The 12,946-nt window shown below is 40.7% G+C and overlaps 4 protein-coding genes and 1 long non-coding RNA gene across 7 annotated transcripts; 2 read left to right on the forward strand and 3 right to left on the reverse strand.

Annotated features, from left to right (window-relative positions):
* Positions 1 to 437: 437 nt before the first annotated feature.
* On the reverse strand, positions 438 to 2,278 carry LOC124349780 (protein pelota-like). The gene is made up of 8 exons (XM_046800626.1): positions 2,142 to 2,278; positions 1,987 to 2,079; positions 1,760 to 1,910; positions 1,436 to 1,690; positions 1,146 to 1,368; positions 880 to 1,072; positions 716 to 822; positions 438 to 645 (listed from the first exon to the last, which is right to left on the reverse strand). Exons 1-8 carry the CDS (start codon positions 2,180 to 2,182, stop codon positions 551 to 553), a joined length of 1,158 nt encoding a protein of 385 aa, XP_046656582.1. The 5' UTR covers positions 2,183 to 2,278; the 3' UTR covers positions 438 to 550.
* A 1,847-nt stretch (positions 2,279 to 4,125) lies between these two features.
* Positions 4,126 to 9,282, forward strand: LOC124349560 (neurogenic locus notch homolog protein 3-like). The gene is made up of 9 exons (XM_046800259.1): positions 4,126 to 4,278; positions 6,035 to 6,106; positions 6,559 to 6,876; positions 6,949 to 7,347; positions 7,421 to 7,615; positions 7,708 to 7,934; positions 8,054 to 8,303; positions 8,372 to 8,526; positions 8,597 to 9,282. Exons 2-9 carry the CDS (start codon positions 6,043 to 6,045, stop codon positions 8,786 to 8,788), a joined length of 1,800 nt encoding a protein of 599 aa, XP_046656215.1. The 5' UTR covers positions 4,126 to 4,278; positions 6,035 to 6,042; the 3' UTR covers positions 8,789 to 9,282.
* LOC124350346 lies at positions 5,190 to 6,562 on the reverse strand. 2 transcript variants are annotated; one of them, XR_006920810.1, is made up of 3 exons: positions 6,251 to 6,562; positions 5,835 to 6,178; positions 5,190 to 5,361 (listed from the first exon to the last, which is right to left on the reverse strand). It is a non-coding gene; the product is annotated as an uncharacterized LOC124350346 (long non-coding RNA). The 2 variants fall into 2 exon arrangements; XR_006920811.1 differs by lacking the exon at positions 5,190 to 5,361 and adding an exon at positions 5,372 to 5,460.
* Positions 9,102 to 11,214, reverse strand: LOC124349764 (prolyl 3-hydroxylase 1-like). Of its 2 annotated transcripts, XM_046800599.1 has the most exons (6): positions 10,676 to 11,214; positions 10,558 to 10,610; positions 10,165 to 10,489; positions 9,970 to 10,095; positions 9,575 to 9,908; positions 9,102 to 9,500 (listed from the first exon to the last, which is right to left on the reverse strand). In XM_046800599.1, exons 1-5 carry the CDS (start codon positions 11,034 to 11,036, stop codon positions 9,583 to 9,585), a joined length of 1,191 nt encoding a protein of 396 aa, XP_046656555.1. In that variant the 5' UTR covers positions 11,037 to 11,214; the 3' UTR covers positions 9,102 to 9,500; positions 9,575 to 9,582. The 2 variants fall into 2 exon arrangements, with proteins under 2 accessions (XP_046656555.1, XP_046656554.1); XM_046800598.1 differs by having other exon boundaries at positions 9,102 to 9,908; positions 10,676 to 11,213.
* Positions 11,215 to 11,443: 229 nt separating this feature from the next.
* LOC124349958 (gem-associated protein 2-like) lies at positions 11,444 to 12,639 on the forward strand. The gene is made up of 5 exons (XM_046800917.1): positions 11,444 to 11,618; positions 11,690 to 11,774; positions 11,833 to 11,988; positions 12,053 to 12,166; positions 12,222 to 12,639. Exons 1-5 carry the CDS (start codon positions 11,515 to 11,517, stop codon positions 12,498 to 12,500), a joined length of 738 nt encoding a protein of 245 aa, XP_046656873.1. The 5' UTR covers positions 11,444 to 11,514; the 3' UTR covers positions 12,501 to 12,639.
* Positions 12,640 to 12,946: the final 307 nt, after the last annotated feature.

Genomic DNA, 12,946 nt, shown 5'->3' on the forward strand with positions numbered 1-12,946 from the left:
AGTGATGTAATGAAATTGCCGAATTGTTGATGTCGTGAGTCATCTTGCGGTATACGTGCACACTGCACAGCTCAATTTACAGGTTAGAACACATAAATGGAATGGTCTCTTGAATCAGAGAGCAATAAACTTACTGACCGAGATTCCAATTATAACTGAAAACACACAGATATCCTTATTTCAGACTCACGCCAAACATAGTCACACCCTGCAATTCGAATGTTTAGCGTATATCCACTTCTAGGCTTTACCGATTCCAAGAAAAAACATTTACATATAACACGGGGAATGTCTCATACCTGAAAAATAAACAAAGTGGTCGATAATCTGTTTGAACTTAAGTAAAATAAAAAATGTTTGGTTAAGGAAGAAATTAATAATAATTGATGTGAATATATCCTATGACTAAAAGTCTAAAACATAGTTTTGGCAAAATATTATTTAACAGCAGGGACTTCCTTATTTTATTTACACCTCCAACATAAGTGCAGTGGGGAAATATTTGGACTGGACTTAAAAAAGGCAAGGAATCTCTCGATTGTTAGCTTTATTATTCTGAGTCTTCATCACTGTCCAACGGTTCATCTTCCAACTCTGGCATAGGAAACCTAAGCACTGCGGCCACACCAGTTAACTGCATAAGTTCTGTTTTAAAAGAGTATTGTTGTCAAGTTTCCGTTTTCGTATGATTCAGTCATTAAAGGAAAGCACTTACGTTCCCCCGAAACGTGAAGTGAGGAGAAAATGCGGGCAATACCTCCATTATCTCGCACACTTTCAACGAGCTTAACGTACTTTTTACGTTCCTCAACACTTTGAGACCTGATTGAACAAGCAGATTAATTTACATTTGAAAGTAGTTTATGCTTCAATGTATACCTGAAAAGATTATCGGAAACCAAAAGAGTATCAATAGCTTGGCCTTCATTGGCTTTTAGAACGTGTTTCAGGCCGTAGAAGGCACGACTTGGCTCTGTTTGTAGAATTGAATAAAAATTTTCAAGTGCTTTCACTTCAGCCATGGCTTTAGTATCGGCCATGCGCGATGTGACAGCGGGATCGGCTAAAACTTCTACAAAACGTGGAATGTTAGCTGAGAAAAAAGTAAAATAATTCATGTCCCCCGATTTGAAACTTGCACTTGCCTTTTAATGAATGTTTAAATCCTGACGAGGCGTGAATAAGAAGAAATTTTGATTTGTTATCGATCAGCATTCGATTATCATTTTTCGAAGCCCATTGCATCATATATTCAAAGAAATGATCCTTCACAAAACCGGGAGAGGCGAGCAAAATGCATCGTGTGACTTCAAAATTGACGTGCCGAAGAATGGCTTGTAAGACGGTGTCGTAAAACTTTTGTAAACCCTGCGTCATAAATTCAAATGTCAATGCTGAAAATTTTGTAAATAATGAAATTCAGAATTTGATAAACCTTTTCATGTTGTGATGTGCTTCCTTTTCTCTTACGAGGAATAGTAACATCAATTTTAGCTCTGACAAGGGTCATTGCTCCTGTGACCAGACAGACATTTGCCAAACCTTCATGCATAATAACTGCAGCAACATCTGCATTCTGACTTGGATCACAAGCCATATCAATGCGTTCAAGGGCCACTACATCCCAGCAAGCTTTGGTTAGCGAAAATTTTCTGTTTGGCTCAATATCAACTGTGTGGTATGCTCCCATCTGAAAGTCAATTGTATGTATGAATTAATTGGTAGATAGACACTAAAATATGAAGATATTCCATGATACCTTGACATATTGATTTTCTTCTACATTTCTTCCTTTTAACCTTAATACACAGGCCTGAGTATCAAAATCTATGGTTTCAACTTCTATAGTGAGCATTGTCCTTACTCGGCTGCTGGAAGATGAGCCAGTTGCCGATTCAGTTTGGACTTTCCTAAGTTTTTTAAAAACAAAAATTTCTGTGATCAACATCAAGACACGTTTGTTTTTTTTTTTTTAAAGGAAGATACCGAATTGTTGAGGCTCTGATGGTGTCTCCATGAGAAATAAGGTTGTAAGCATGCCACATATCTTCGGGATTCTCGGGGATGAGAGCGACCCGTCTAGAACATAACTAATATTACCAACTATCACAATTGATTTCGGATTTCGAAGGTACACTGACCCTGTGCCGTCTCTGTCAATATATCTGCTGACGAGTTTCATCTTAAATTAGTTAGATTTAAAGTAATTGAGGAAGATTGAAGTAGAAAGTCAACAATCATGTTTGTGAAACACCTAGGAAAGAACGCCATCTACACTTGGTAGGCGAACCAGCCAAATAGTAGAAAAGAAAGACGTCAGATGGCGAAAGTTTGATAAAATTTCAAAATTCAAATGATGTTTTCATTACGTTTGCTTTTAGCGCTTTCTTTGCGGAACGAGTGGCCATGCCATTTTGCATAAAAACAAGCAACTCACAATTTATCTACTATATCCCTATTTGTCTGGTCTACCGATGACGGTAGACATCAAGCGAATGAAAGAAAAATGAATAAAGAATTGGCTTGATCGCTCAAAGAGTGTCATCCTTGTCTTTAATCTTAGTAGCCCAAGGCCGAACAACACTCACGAAACAAGAATTTTGTTTCATTTCGAAATGGCCGCTTTGCAGCAAGGCTGCGACGGTTTTATCAGCAGCGCCGGCCTTAATGAAATGCAGACATTTTTAAGGGAAAATTTCGGTTGCAGGCATGGGCGTCTTTCGATTTATTTTTGCACGTAAATCGATTGAAAGCGACACGCCTTGTTTGTTGTTCACAAAAGTTGTTGTGACTCCAATTTTTATAACCCCAATCCAAGTTCAATTGCTTGTTACACTTCAAAGTAAACTAACCCAACATGCAACAAACAAAAAATCAGTGACATCATGATTTGAAAGCTGTCGGCTAATTGGCTAATAACGTTGCTTTTCTTGGCCAAACAAAGTGTCGCCCACATATTCTACCCCGTTTCCCTTATCTTTCAGGTCGAATGGGCGAGAAATCAAAACAGAAAAAACGACCTTTGTTCGTCGTCGTCGTACTGTCGACCAGTTAGAACCTTCCGCGATTGCGTAAATTCATTCCCGCAGCAACTGCACGATGACGTGTTACGTTCGACTTTTTCGTCGGAATAAAACCCCCCACGCTCACAGTACCTTATTTGCTGATGGAACGATTTCCCGTCCAAAAGAAAATGTGGTGACGCATTTTACACACATTGAGTCTGCGCTGTCTAGTTCCACAGCATGGTCTGCGCTATTAGTTTTTTATCCCGCGTGTAATTTACCTTTTTTTCTTTTCTTTTGGCAAAACACAAAACTGCCAATAAATGCGTTGAGTGTATAAATCCAGGTTTTCCTTTCACCTTGCATAGCGAGGCGGACATGAAGTGCTGCTGCTGCGTTTATGGGCGTCGCTTGATATTCCATGACGTGTCCGTAATTTCACTTTTCAAAAAGAAGAAAAAAAGAACTGCAGCAGCAGAAATCTTATCCCGTTTTGGCATATGCAAGGTTTTCTTTTTCATCCATCAACTCGTCGTTAAATCGACATTATCTAGCGTGATAAGCAGCAAATACGCTTAACAAATCTACCGTCGATATCACAAAGAGGTATTTCGGGTCCAGTTTGTTGGTCACCTTGTTATTTTTCACCAACTTCCTGAAGGCACCATCACGTCATCTTGGCAAATGTTAACACATTCAGGTGGGCAAAAACGCCCATTGCAGAAATCCTTTTTGATGAAATCGTCCATATTTCCGCTAAAGAACGAAAGAAAGAAAAAAAACCCGGTTGAAGCTAATGAATACGCACATGCAATGTGTTGTGTGTGCAAGCAACAATCAAGGTCGCTTCCTCTCTGCGTCCACTAAACCTGAGAAACGGCCAAGACACACGTGTAACATCTACCATCCAGCAGCCATAACATAAGAGGGAGGTGCTCTCCTCCTCCGGCCGGGAGGAGGACAATATAGACTGACGTCACAAACTTGATTTTTCGTTTTTCTTCTTTCCCTCTCCTGTTTCTCCCGAAATGAAAAAAAAAAAAGTGACGGAGACTCTCTGACCAACCAGCCAGAGCTCCTAACCCTCCAACACGTGATCCTTGAAGGAGATAAAAAGAGACGCTGGGCGCCAGTCCACCTTCAGTTTGTTTCTGACTGAGCGTCCGCACGCACAGGTGTACGATTCCTATTTTCCCCGCTCACAGCGACGATCTCCAACCGACCACAGCAGAAGAAAAACGTTTCCTATTCTTCTCTTACAAAACACAAACAGGTAAGTGTTTTTACCTCGAGTAATTCATTTAGTAATTAATTATCTAATGGGATTTCCGTGTAAATAAAGACCAACTTTGCACACACGAAGAAAAAACACACGAATTAGATTAGAAAGGATTTAAGAAAGTTTTAGATGAATAAGAAATATGTGACGTAACCTGCGGGCCAACTGTTAGCTCATCCATAATTCAAATTTCACTTTCATCTGCTATCCTTATTTATTTTTCTCCTCCTCTTGTAAGAGCGCAACCCATTTGGCCCTCAGCTGAAAGAACTCATAAAAATCCGATTATATATAGCATAAGTCAATTTCCCTCGGCCAGCCAAGAAAATTAACAGTTCAACTGATGGGAACGTTAAGATAAAAGGGGGGAAGAATCTTACGTCGGCAGATGGTTCCATTCGGATGGCCGTTGCCTTCAAGGTTGTCTGGGGCGGTTTGAACGCTGGTCTTTTTTTTTTTTCGTTTAAGATCTCTAGTCACAGATATTCTTCTTCTTTCCAGTTTTCTTCCTCCATCAAATAAAGTCAAAAGAAAAAAGAAGAAGAAGAGTTTCTTGATCCCTTAACTAATAAATGCGCTTGTTAGAAACACAAAGAATCAGCATCGACCTTGAGTGAACGAAAATGTCGTTCGGGAACATCTCAACCAAACCCAAAAGAGAACAACTTTTGATTGTTGTTCTTTTTTTAAAAAGGGTTATGACACAGCAAGAAAAAAAAAAGAAATAATAAAATAAAAGGGGATTTGCTAAAATTCGAAAGTTTGGTAGCGATCCAAAGTGGAAAAAAAGATACTGGTTAGAGAACACAAACGAAAAAAAAAAAACGATACCGTGTGGCGTGTTGTTCGTGAAACTTCGGTCGGATCAAATAGGATGGGCTCTTGTATTTGTTTTTTTTTTTTTCTTTCTCTCCTTCTCTCTTATTATTCGATTGTTGTGTTGGCTTTCTGTCGAGGCTAGAAGGGTGTGGGTCAGCAGCACGCAGCAACTATCTCTCTCCACTCTTGCTCTCTCTGCTGGCTTTTTTAAGCTTCTTCCTTAGATGGTAAGTTTCTGAAATCACCAGCACTACCCACCTGAGAAGAGTAGGAGAAGAAGAAGGTCACTCGATGGTGAGACCCGCCCATAATCAAATCAACACGACAGAATTGAATCACGTCCGTTTCTGCCCCCACCTCGGGATGTAACAAACAAATAAAGATGTCATTTCGTTGGATGCGCGAATTTGTAGTTGGTGGGGTTTTTTCTCTCTCTCTCTTTTTAACCAAAGTTAATTTGGCGCTGCCAATGCCCTTACATGGCGACACTCGCCTGTGTGTGCAATGCCCAAGTAAAAAAATAATCCGGGACTGTGTTGTTTTGTTTTATTCGGGAGGAAGCCGGTCGTTGTCAAGGTTGCGTGACCAGCCGGCAAACCAACAAAATAAAGAACTCTTGCAAGCCGATTATGGAATTGCGTGAATTGGCAAGATGAATGTTTATCCCTCCCTGGTCGACCTCGACAGGCAGACACGTTAAACGTAAAGGAAAGGAATAAAGAAAACATTACATTTGACGACCCATGAAAGGGATAGTTTTCAACTGGTTTCTCAACTGGTTCAATGTCTCTTGGGTTTTTAGCTTCCTATCAACAAAAGGCATAAAAATGGATTAAAAACTAGGCTTTTCTATCCTACTCACATGCTAGAATGGACACTTGACGATAATTCTAAAAATTTTTTCTTATTTTGGGTGTCTTGTTTTTACCAGATCTTAAAATGGTCGGGATGCTGGCCTTGTCTCTGCTGATTGCCCAGGCGGCCGCCATGGGAGCCTTTTCAGGTAAAATGAAATTCAAATATTAACATTTTCTGGGTCAGTGGATTATGAAGTCAGTATGTGAATCATAATAATCTGTCGGGAAATAATCAAAGAAAAGAAAATATTTTGAAACTTTTAATGGAATAATCCTGTTAGTTTGCAAACCTTAATGCCACCTGAAGGCTGTAAATTGGCCCGTTTTCCTTGTTTCTCTGCAAAGAAAATGGGAATGAGGAAATATCCCCAGTAAGTAGGTGAACTTGATTCGCTTAACGTCACCCCAGTTAGTACAAAAATTTTACATCCTTGGAAAATTACCGGTTATGCACTCATCAATCATTTTCATAAATGAAGCGACCTGTTTTTTCTTTGGGATTTTGAATATAAACCTGGACGTGACCCTGTGGCACCAATGTTTTGTGTTTGGGTAAAAATTTGACATTCTGTTCCATTTCTTCTAATTGCTTCTGAAGGTAACGACCCGTGCAGTCCTTATCCTTGCGGCCCCAATACAGATTGTATGGTTAGCCCGCTCGGTGTGGCCGTCTGCCGCTGCAAGTCGGGTTATTTCCCCAAGCCGGACACGATAACCGGCTGCGGGCATCAGTGCGATGATGACGATGATTGTTCAAACTCGCAAAACTGCGCCAACGGACGTTGTGTCAACATTTGCGAAGAAGGAATTTGCGGAGTGAACGCCCTCTGCGAGCCAAGAAACCGACGTGCCATTTGCCGTTGCCCGTCTGGATATTCTGGCGATCCATTCACTCGCTGCTCTGCTGGACAAACCGGTAAAACGAAGGCTTCGAATACTAATTGAAAAAAAAAACAAGAAAAATTAACTGGAAATTTCATGTGAACAGATCAACGAATTTTGACCGGATCCAGCAGCAGTCACAGCAGTTTCAACAATCCTTTCGGTGGTAATCGCCAGACGATTGTCACTGGATCCAGCGATTTCGGTGGCTCTTCCTCCTCCTTCAACAGCCCGTCTTCTTTCAACAATCCATCTTCTTTCAACAGCGGCTCATCCTTTAGCAGCGGTTCCTTTAGCAGCGCCCCTGCAGTGGGCTCTTCCTTTAGCTCCGCCGGATCTTCGTTCAACAGCGGCGGTTCCTCATCTTTCGGTGACGATCCTTGCTCAAACTTCAAATGCGGATCCAACGCCAACTGCTTGACCAGAAGCTTCCGGGCTGCTTGCGCTTGCCGTTCTGGTTACGAAGGTGATCCGTACACTGGATGTCGTCGCTCCGAGTGTGTCGGTAAGTTTCATTCCTCCTCGATTGCATCCAACAATTACAGCATCATGATGAAATTTGGTCACGGTCCGAACAGAAAACACCGAATGCCCCAGCGATAAGGTCTGCCACAACTTCCGTTGCATCAATCCATGCTCGACCTCTTGCGGTGTCGACTCCGAATGTACCGTTCGCAATCACGTCACCGTTTGCCAGTGCCCCAAGGGATTCACCGGTGATCCATTCGTCTCCTGCACTCCACCATCCAGCTCCAATGTCGCTGGCCGCCAGAGTATGAATAAATTTCGTTACGACGTTACCTTTTTTTGAAATGATTTTTAAAAAAGAATTAATTTGAATTGTTATCGTTAAACCAAACAACAGGCAGCGATTATTGTACCCCTTCGCCGTGCGGAACCAACACCAAATGTCGTGTGGAGAACAACCGGGCTGTCTGCTCTTGTCAGGATGGATTCATGGGCAATCCTATCCAGGGATGTCGTCGTGAATGTGAAACCGACTTTGAATGCGACGCTAACCGAGCCTGCATGAACTTCCGTTGTCAAGATCCTTGCGGCACCTGCGGAACTTACGCCGACTGCAACGTCCGGGTAAGAAAATCAAAAAGAAATTTTTTTGAAGTTTCTCTTTCGCATCAATCACCAAATTCCTCGTGCTCATGATTATGCAAATGATATGATTTTTCGATTTGTGTTGAAATTTCTTCCAGAACCATCGCGCAATCTGCTCTTGCCCGGCCAACTTCTTGGGCGATCCGTTCACCCGATGCTACCCCGAGTGCACGCAACACGAGGAGTGCCGCGCCACCCAAGCTTGCTTCAACCTCAAGTGTGTCGACCCTTGCACAGGCGCTTGCGGCATTGGCGCCGAGTGCCGTGTCGAGAGCCACAAGGCCATTTGCTCTTGCCCCAAGGGCCACACTGGACATCCATTCGACCGCTGCCGACCCTTCGACAAGAGTAAGAACAACGTAATCGAATCTCCCAAGGATCTTTTGCTAAAAAACGAACCCACCCGATATTTCTAGGCGATCTTTGTAACCCGAATCCTTGCGGCACCGATGCCGACTGTAAACCAGGCACGGACCGTCAAGGAAACGACAGGCCAGTCTGCTTCTGCCGCACCGGATATCTGGGAGATCCCCTCGTCGGTTGCCGAAAGGGCCAATGTATCGACCATGCCGTAAGGAAATCCACTAAAATATTTAAAGAGGATGTTAGGACTAATTATTTATTTTTTAAAATTTGCCCAGGATTGTTCTGCCAATCAAGCTTGTTACGGTTACCAATGCGTTGATCCATGCACCAGCACTTCTTCATCCAGATCTTCCGTTTGCGGAATCGGAGCACGATGCGATGCACGAAACCACGGAGCCGTATGCTCATGTCCCGTCGGCCAGGACGGTGATCCTCTGGTTGAATGCCGTGCTTCCTTCAGGGGTTAAACAAAAGTTATTGCAATTTTAGAAAAGAAAAACACACACATAAAAATAAATCTTCCTTCTTCTTTCTCTGTCCCCACACATCCGGAGTTCTCTAGAACAGAATAAAAAAAAAATTTACGAAGATGAAAAGTGAAACAATAAAGCAAACTCAGCAAACGCCTAGACGATGTTTTTCATCTCTCACGCTGTAAAAAAAAAGAATCGCTTTATTACTTGTCCAGTTTTTCTTTACCTTTTGGCAGACCGGGAAGGGTGGGGCAACACGCCTATTGTTTTAGGACAAAAACAACGGAAACTAATCGTAAAACAGATGTTTTTTTTTTTACTCCTTGTGTTTTTTTATTCGGCTTTGTACCTAATTTAACGTGTCTCAAAACTGCTTATTTCCTGCGAATGGCATGATATTATACCTTTAATATTATACCTGAATGATTAACTCTGGCCTTTTTAAATACAAGAAAATTCGTTTTCTAAAATAAAATTGTTTTTGATGATGTTATATACTTATTATATCCGTGGCTGATGTATTCGTAGTAGAGACTCCAAACACAATCAAATGTTGATTCATATAAGGCAGATTTAAAGAACGAATTCTTTGGCACTGAAAGAATTTTAAAATTGAACAAATTTAAGGCACCACATGAATGGAAGTGATTGGTCAACTGGATTTTATATAAAAAAAAGAGAAAACGTAGCTAACAGGTGAATACACCTAAAATTAATTAAAGAGATTGCCGTTGAAATAAAATGTTAGGAGACAATTAACAAGAAGCTGTCATGAAAAACCTGAAAAGTCATGTGCTATGGGGGATTTCATTGTCGCCGATGTTGTCGGTAGAAATGACTGCCAAGTCAGTACCGATAGGGATAACTGCCGGTCCAGTGGCTTCTAAAATTTCGCCCTCGTCGAACTGGAAATTGTCCTCTATAAACTGAAGTAGGGCTTTCTCTCCTTGATCACGCTCGTAGTAGTTGACCGCTTCGGTTCTTGGAACGAACATGCCTTCGTGCACGTTTCCCAGCGTCATGTAATAGATCTTGTTTTCATTCATAGTCTCGTCATTAGGGAAAAATAGGAGATAGGAGGCAGCGGCCTGGCAAGCCTTTTCGATGTTGCCCACTGTAAGAAAAGCGAATGTTTTGATTTCTTATTTGTGATTGATTAAGAGAAACGGTCTTACTTTTGAAATAGGCAAACTGCAAGTAATGGTAGTGACTGGGAAGGAGATCGTCATGTTTCTCACCATTCAAGTTTCCCAGTTTGTTAGTACACTTTCGCTTACAGCGCAATGTGAAAGTGTAGTGATCTAAACAAATAATCAATCTCCATATTTATAGGTACAGCTGAAACCTGCTTTGATGTTGCATAAACATACTTGAGATGCTGGAAATGAAATCAGGAAACCAGCCTTGATCAAAGGGACCCTCACAATGAGCTCTGCATTCTTCTTCTGCTTGCAAGTATTCTACCAAGGAAAGCTCCATGTTGGTTGTAGTTCTGTCATAGTCCTTCTTTTTGTAGGATTCACTGCCACGAATGTAGAATTCAACATAGGGTTTAGCTTCAAGGTTGATGACATAGTTGGGATCCACTTTCAATTCATTGATGAAAAATCTAAGATTTTCTTTCATCACAGTATGGTTTAAATTCATAGTTAAGAAAGTGTAGGCACAGGAAGCTGCCTTGATATTATCGTTGGTCTGAAATAATCCAAACACAAAAGTTTAGGTAGGCTAAATAATAAAGAAAATGTTATATAGTTACTAACCTTGAAGTAGCAAAGCTGAAGATAGTCATAAGGTTTCAATGTGTCAAAATCATCTGTTTAAAATGTAAAATTTTTTTAAAAATAGAAAACATATATGATGAAGATAAGACTGTCCAACCTGCAACTTTACGGTCAACAATTTCTGCTCGGTTCTTCAAAATGTCTTTCTTGCATTTCAGTAAGCAAAGTGTTTTTTTTATCATCTTTTCCCATAATTTCATATCTTCCAACTGTGGAGACACCAACGGTTTGTCAAAAGATTCCTTGAGACATTCCAATCGACAGCCCACCACAGCATCTTTGTAAAAATGATAATCTTCAATGGCTTCGTTCATGCGCGTGACGCACTCATCCCATTGCTCATTTAGATATGCTTCTACTGCCTGGCTGTAAAGAATATCGTACGAATTGGCAGGATCAGCTTTTGTAGCAGAGCAAAAGTAAACCAAAAGGGACAAAAAACAAGCTTTAAACAACATATTGTTACAATATATAATAGGGCTTGACAAAATAAAATAACATGGGCAGACTATGGAATAAGGGGAGGTTATCTTTTTGACTGCTCCACGTTAACAGTCAAGATGCCCTATGCAAAGAAGAGGGGTACATATGCGTGAGAAAACATCTGTTAAAGCTGTCGCAGAGAGGATCTTAAACAAATTCTCGTGTTTCAATGTTTTGACTTAAAAGCAACATTGCCAATTATGAATAACGCAATCATGAAATTAATTTATCTTGAATTCTTTCAAATTTGACCTATATTTTTCAATTGCTGGTTGTTTTTTAACCGTGAGATTACAGGTAAGTGCAATAATGTTTAAGTAAATACGGTAAATAGAGCTGACAAATTAAAGTGATGTTACTCATGTAGATGTCGCTTGGGTCTGAGCAAATAGTGGCGCAGACGACAACTTAAACTTCAAAACAAACAACTGAAATCATTTGTGAAATTCTAGCATGGATGAGTTCCTCCATAAAGCGCTTTACGTCGAGGAAACAGACGAGGATATCGATTTTGAGTCTGCGCCCAGTACAGGCCAAGAATACTTGAGAAGAGTTATGTAAGTCATGAAAACTTGTGTGTTAATAAATTGTATCACTATAAATTCACGCTGACGGTTTATTTGGATAGAGTCGAATCGCGAAAATGCGAAGCTGTTGTAGTTGCCGATATGAAAGGAAAGAAGCTGAAAGCCCAAACTGTCAAATACACTACAGTAAGTTTCATTTTATTCAAATTTATTGATCTAGTCTGTCATTTCTGTGTAAATTCAGGACTCTGGCTGTCCACCTGCACCAGAAGTTTTCCTACCTTCAAAAGAATGGCAACAATTCCAAGTCTCTCAGTTTTCCTGCCTCAGGAGCCGCATGGCAAAACACTTGGCCAGGCTGAAAAAACAAGGAATTCAAATGAAACCGAATATAACCCTGGTAAGATCTTTTTTGTTGCAATGCCTTCCAGATTAATCAGTTTGGTCTTTCCCTCCAATTATAGCCTGCTGGAGACAAAGAAAAAGAATGGTCAGTGTTGTGCTATGGTAACCCTGAGGATGAAAAGCCTTGTGCTGGAACACCACCTATGCTCCCCATAATTTTATCCCTCAACCAGGTATATGAAAGTCACCTACTTCTCAGGATTCACACTATTATTTCTGTTGATGCAGTTTATGGTGGAGACTCTACTCGAGTACAACGTGCAATGGCTGGAGGAGACGAATTTTACTCAGCAAAGGGGTCAGTGGCTCTACGCTCTACTTGCCAAATTGGAGAAACCTTTGAAACCCGAAATGTGTAGCCTCATCAGAACACTGGCCCGTTTGTGTAGCACATTCCGAGTTCAATTAGCCTCGGTCGACGACCCGCTGTTGGCCCAGCTCAATCTTTTCATATGTCTAGTCGGTCGTTACTTTGATCAAAGTGATTTAGCCGATCCGATGAAATGATTTAAACGCGAACAGCAAACATTTCTGGTAACACATTTCCCGCATTGTATTTTTATTTTATTTTTCTTTTGTTCGCCATTTTGTAAGAAATAAAAAATGACTGATGGTAAATATAGTAAAGATCGTGGGTGAATAAGAACATGCATGTGGCTGATGGTATTACATTTAACACTTTTTTTGTTTTTTATTCGGGAGGGATAGGAAGAGGAGCTGAGTTGCATTCGTTTTTTTTTTCTCCCCCATTTTTCAGTGATGACAAAGTGGTGGGTGAAAATAAGAAGATTATAGCAGTTACATGTATAATAGCTGGAGGAGGAAAGAATTGAAGGGAAGGTCGGACAGAGATTTTAAGAATTAGAATTTGCGTGTGTTTCTTCACAATTCCCTTGATTCAACAGTATATAGAGATACGTTAGAAAAATTTGAACTTTCCCATCGATTGAACG

Source organism: Daphnia pulicaria, chromosome 7, assembly GCF_021234035.1.
Source record: "Daphnia pulicaria isolate SC F1-1A chromosome 7, SC_F0-13Bv2, whole genome shotgun sequence".
Classification (NCBI taxonomy): domain Eukaryota; kingdom Metazoa; phylum Arthropoda; class Branchiopoda; order Diplostraca; family Daphniidae; genus Daphnia; species Daphnia pulicaria.

Excerpts from the sequence above, each read along its gene's own strand:
- LOC124349764 (XM_046800599.1), bottom strand. The coding sequence starts at position 11,036 with ATGTTGTTTAAAGCTTGTTTTTTGTCCCTTTTGGTTTACTTTTGCTCT. Across the intron at positions 10,490-10,557 it reads TTCAGCTTTGCTACTTCAAG|ACCAACGATAATATCAAGGC; the intron begins GTTAGTAACTAT and ends GGATTATTTCAG. Across the intron at positions 10,096-10,164 it reads TTTCATTTCCAGCATCTCAA|ATCACTACACTTTCACATTG; the intron begins GTATGTTTATGC and ends TTATTTGTTTAG.
- LOC124349560 (XM_046800259.1), top strand. The coding sequence starts at position 6,043 with ATGGTCGGGATGCTGGCCTTGTCTCTGCTGATTGCCCAGGCGGCCGCC. Across the intron at positions 7,616-7,707 it reads CAATGTCGCTGGCCGCCAGA|GCAGCGATTATTGTACCCCT; the intron begins GTATGAATAAAT and ends ACCAAACAACAG. Across the intron at positions 8,527-8,596 it reads GCCAATGTATCGACCATGCC|GATTGTTCTGCCAATCAAGC; the intron begins GTAAGGAAATCC and ends AAATTTGCCCAG.
- LOC124349780 (XM_046800626.1), bottom strand. The coding sequence starts at position 2,182 with ATGAAACTCGTCAGCAGATATATTGACAGAGACGGCACAGG. Across the intron at positions 1,911-1,986 it reads ATCAGAGCCTCAACAATTCG|GAAAGTCCAAACTGAATCGG; the intron begins GTATCTTCCTTT and ends TAAAAAACTTAG. Across the intron at positions 646-715 it reads ACTTCACGTTTCGGGGGAAC|AACTTATGCAGTTAACTGGT; the intron begins GTAAGTGCTTTC and ends CTTTTAAAACAG.
- LOC124349958 (XM_046800917.1), top strand. The coding sequence starts at position 11,515 with ATGGATGAGTTCCTCCATAAAGCGCTTTACGTCGAGGAAACAGACGAG. Across the intron at positions 11,619-11,689 it reads GAATACTTGAGAAGAGTTAT|AGTCGAATCGCGAAAATGCG; the intron begins GTAAGTCATGAA and ends TTATTTGGATAG. Across the intron at positions 12,167-12,221 it reads TAATTTTATCCCTCAACCAG|TTTATGGTGGAGACTCTACT; the intron begins GTATATGAAAGT and ends CTGTTGATGCAG.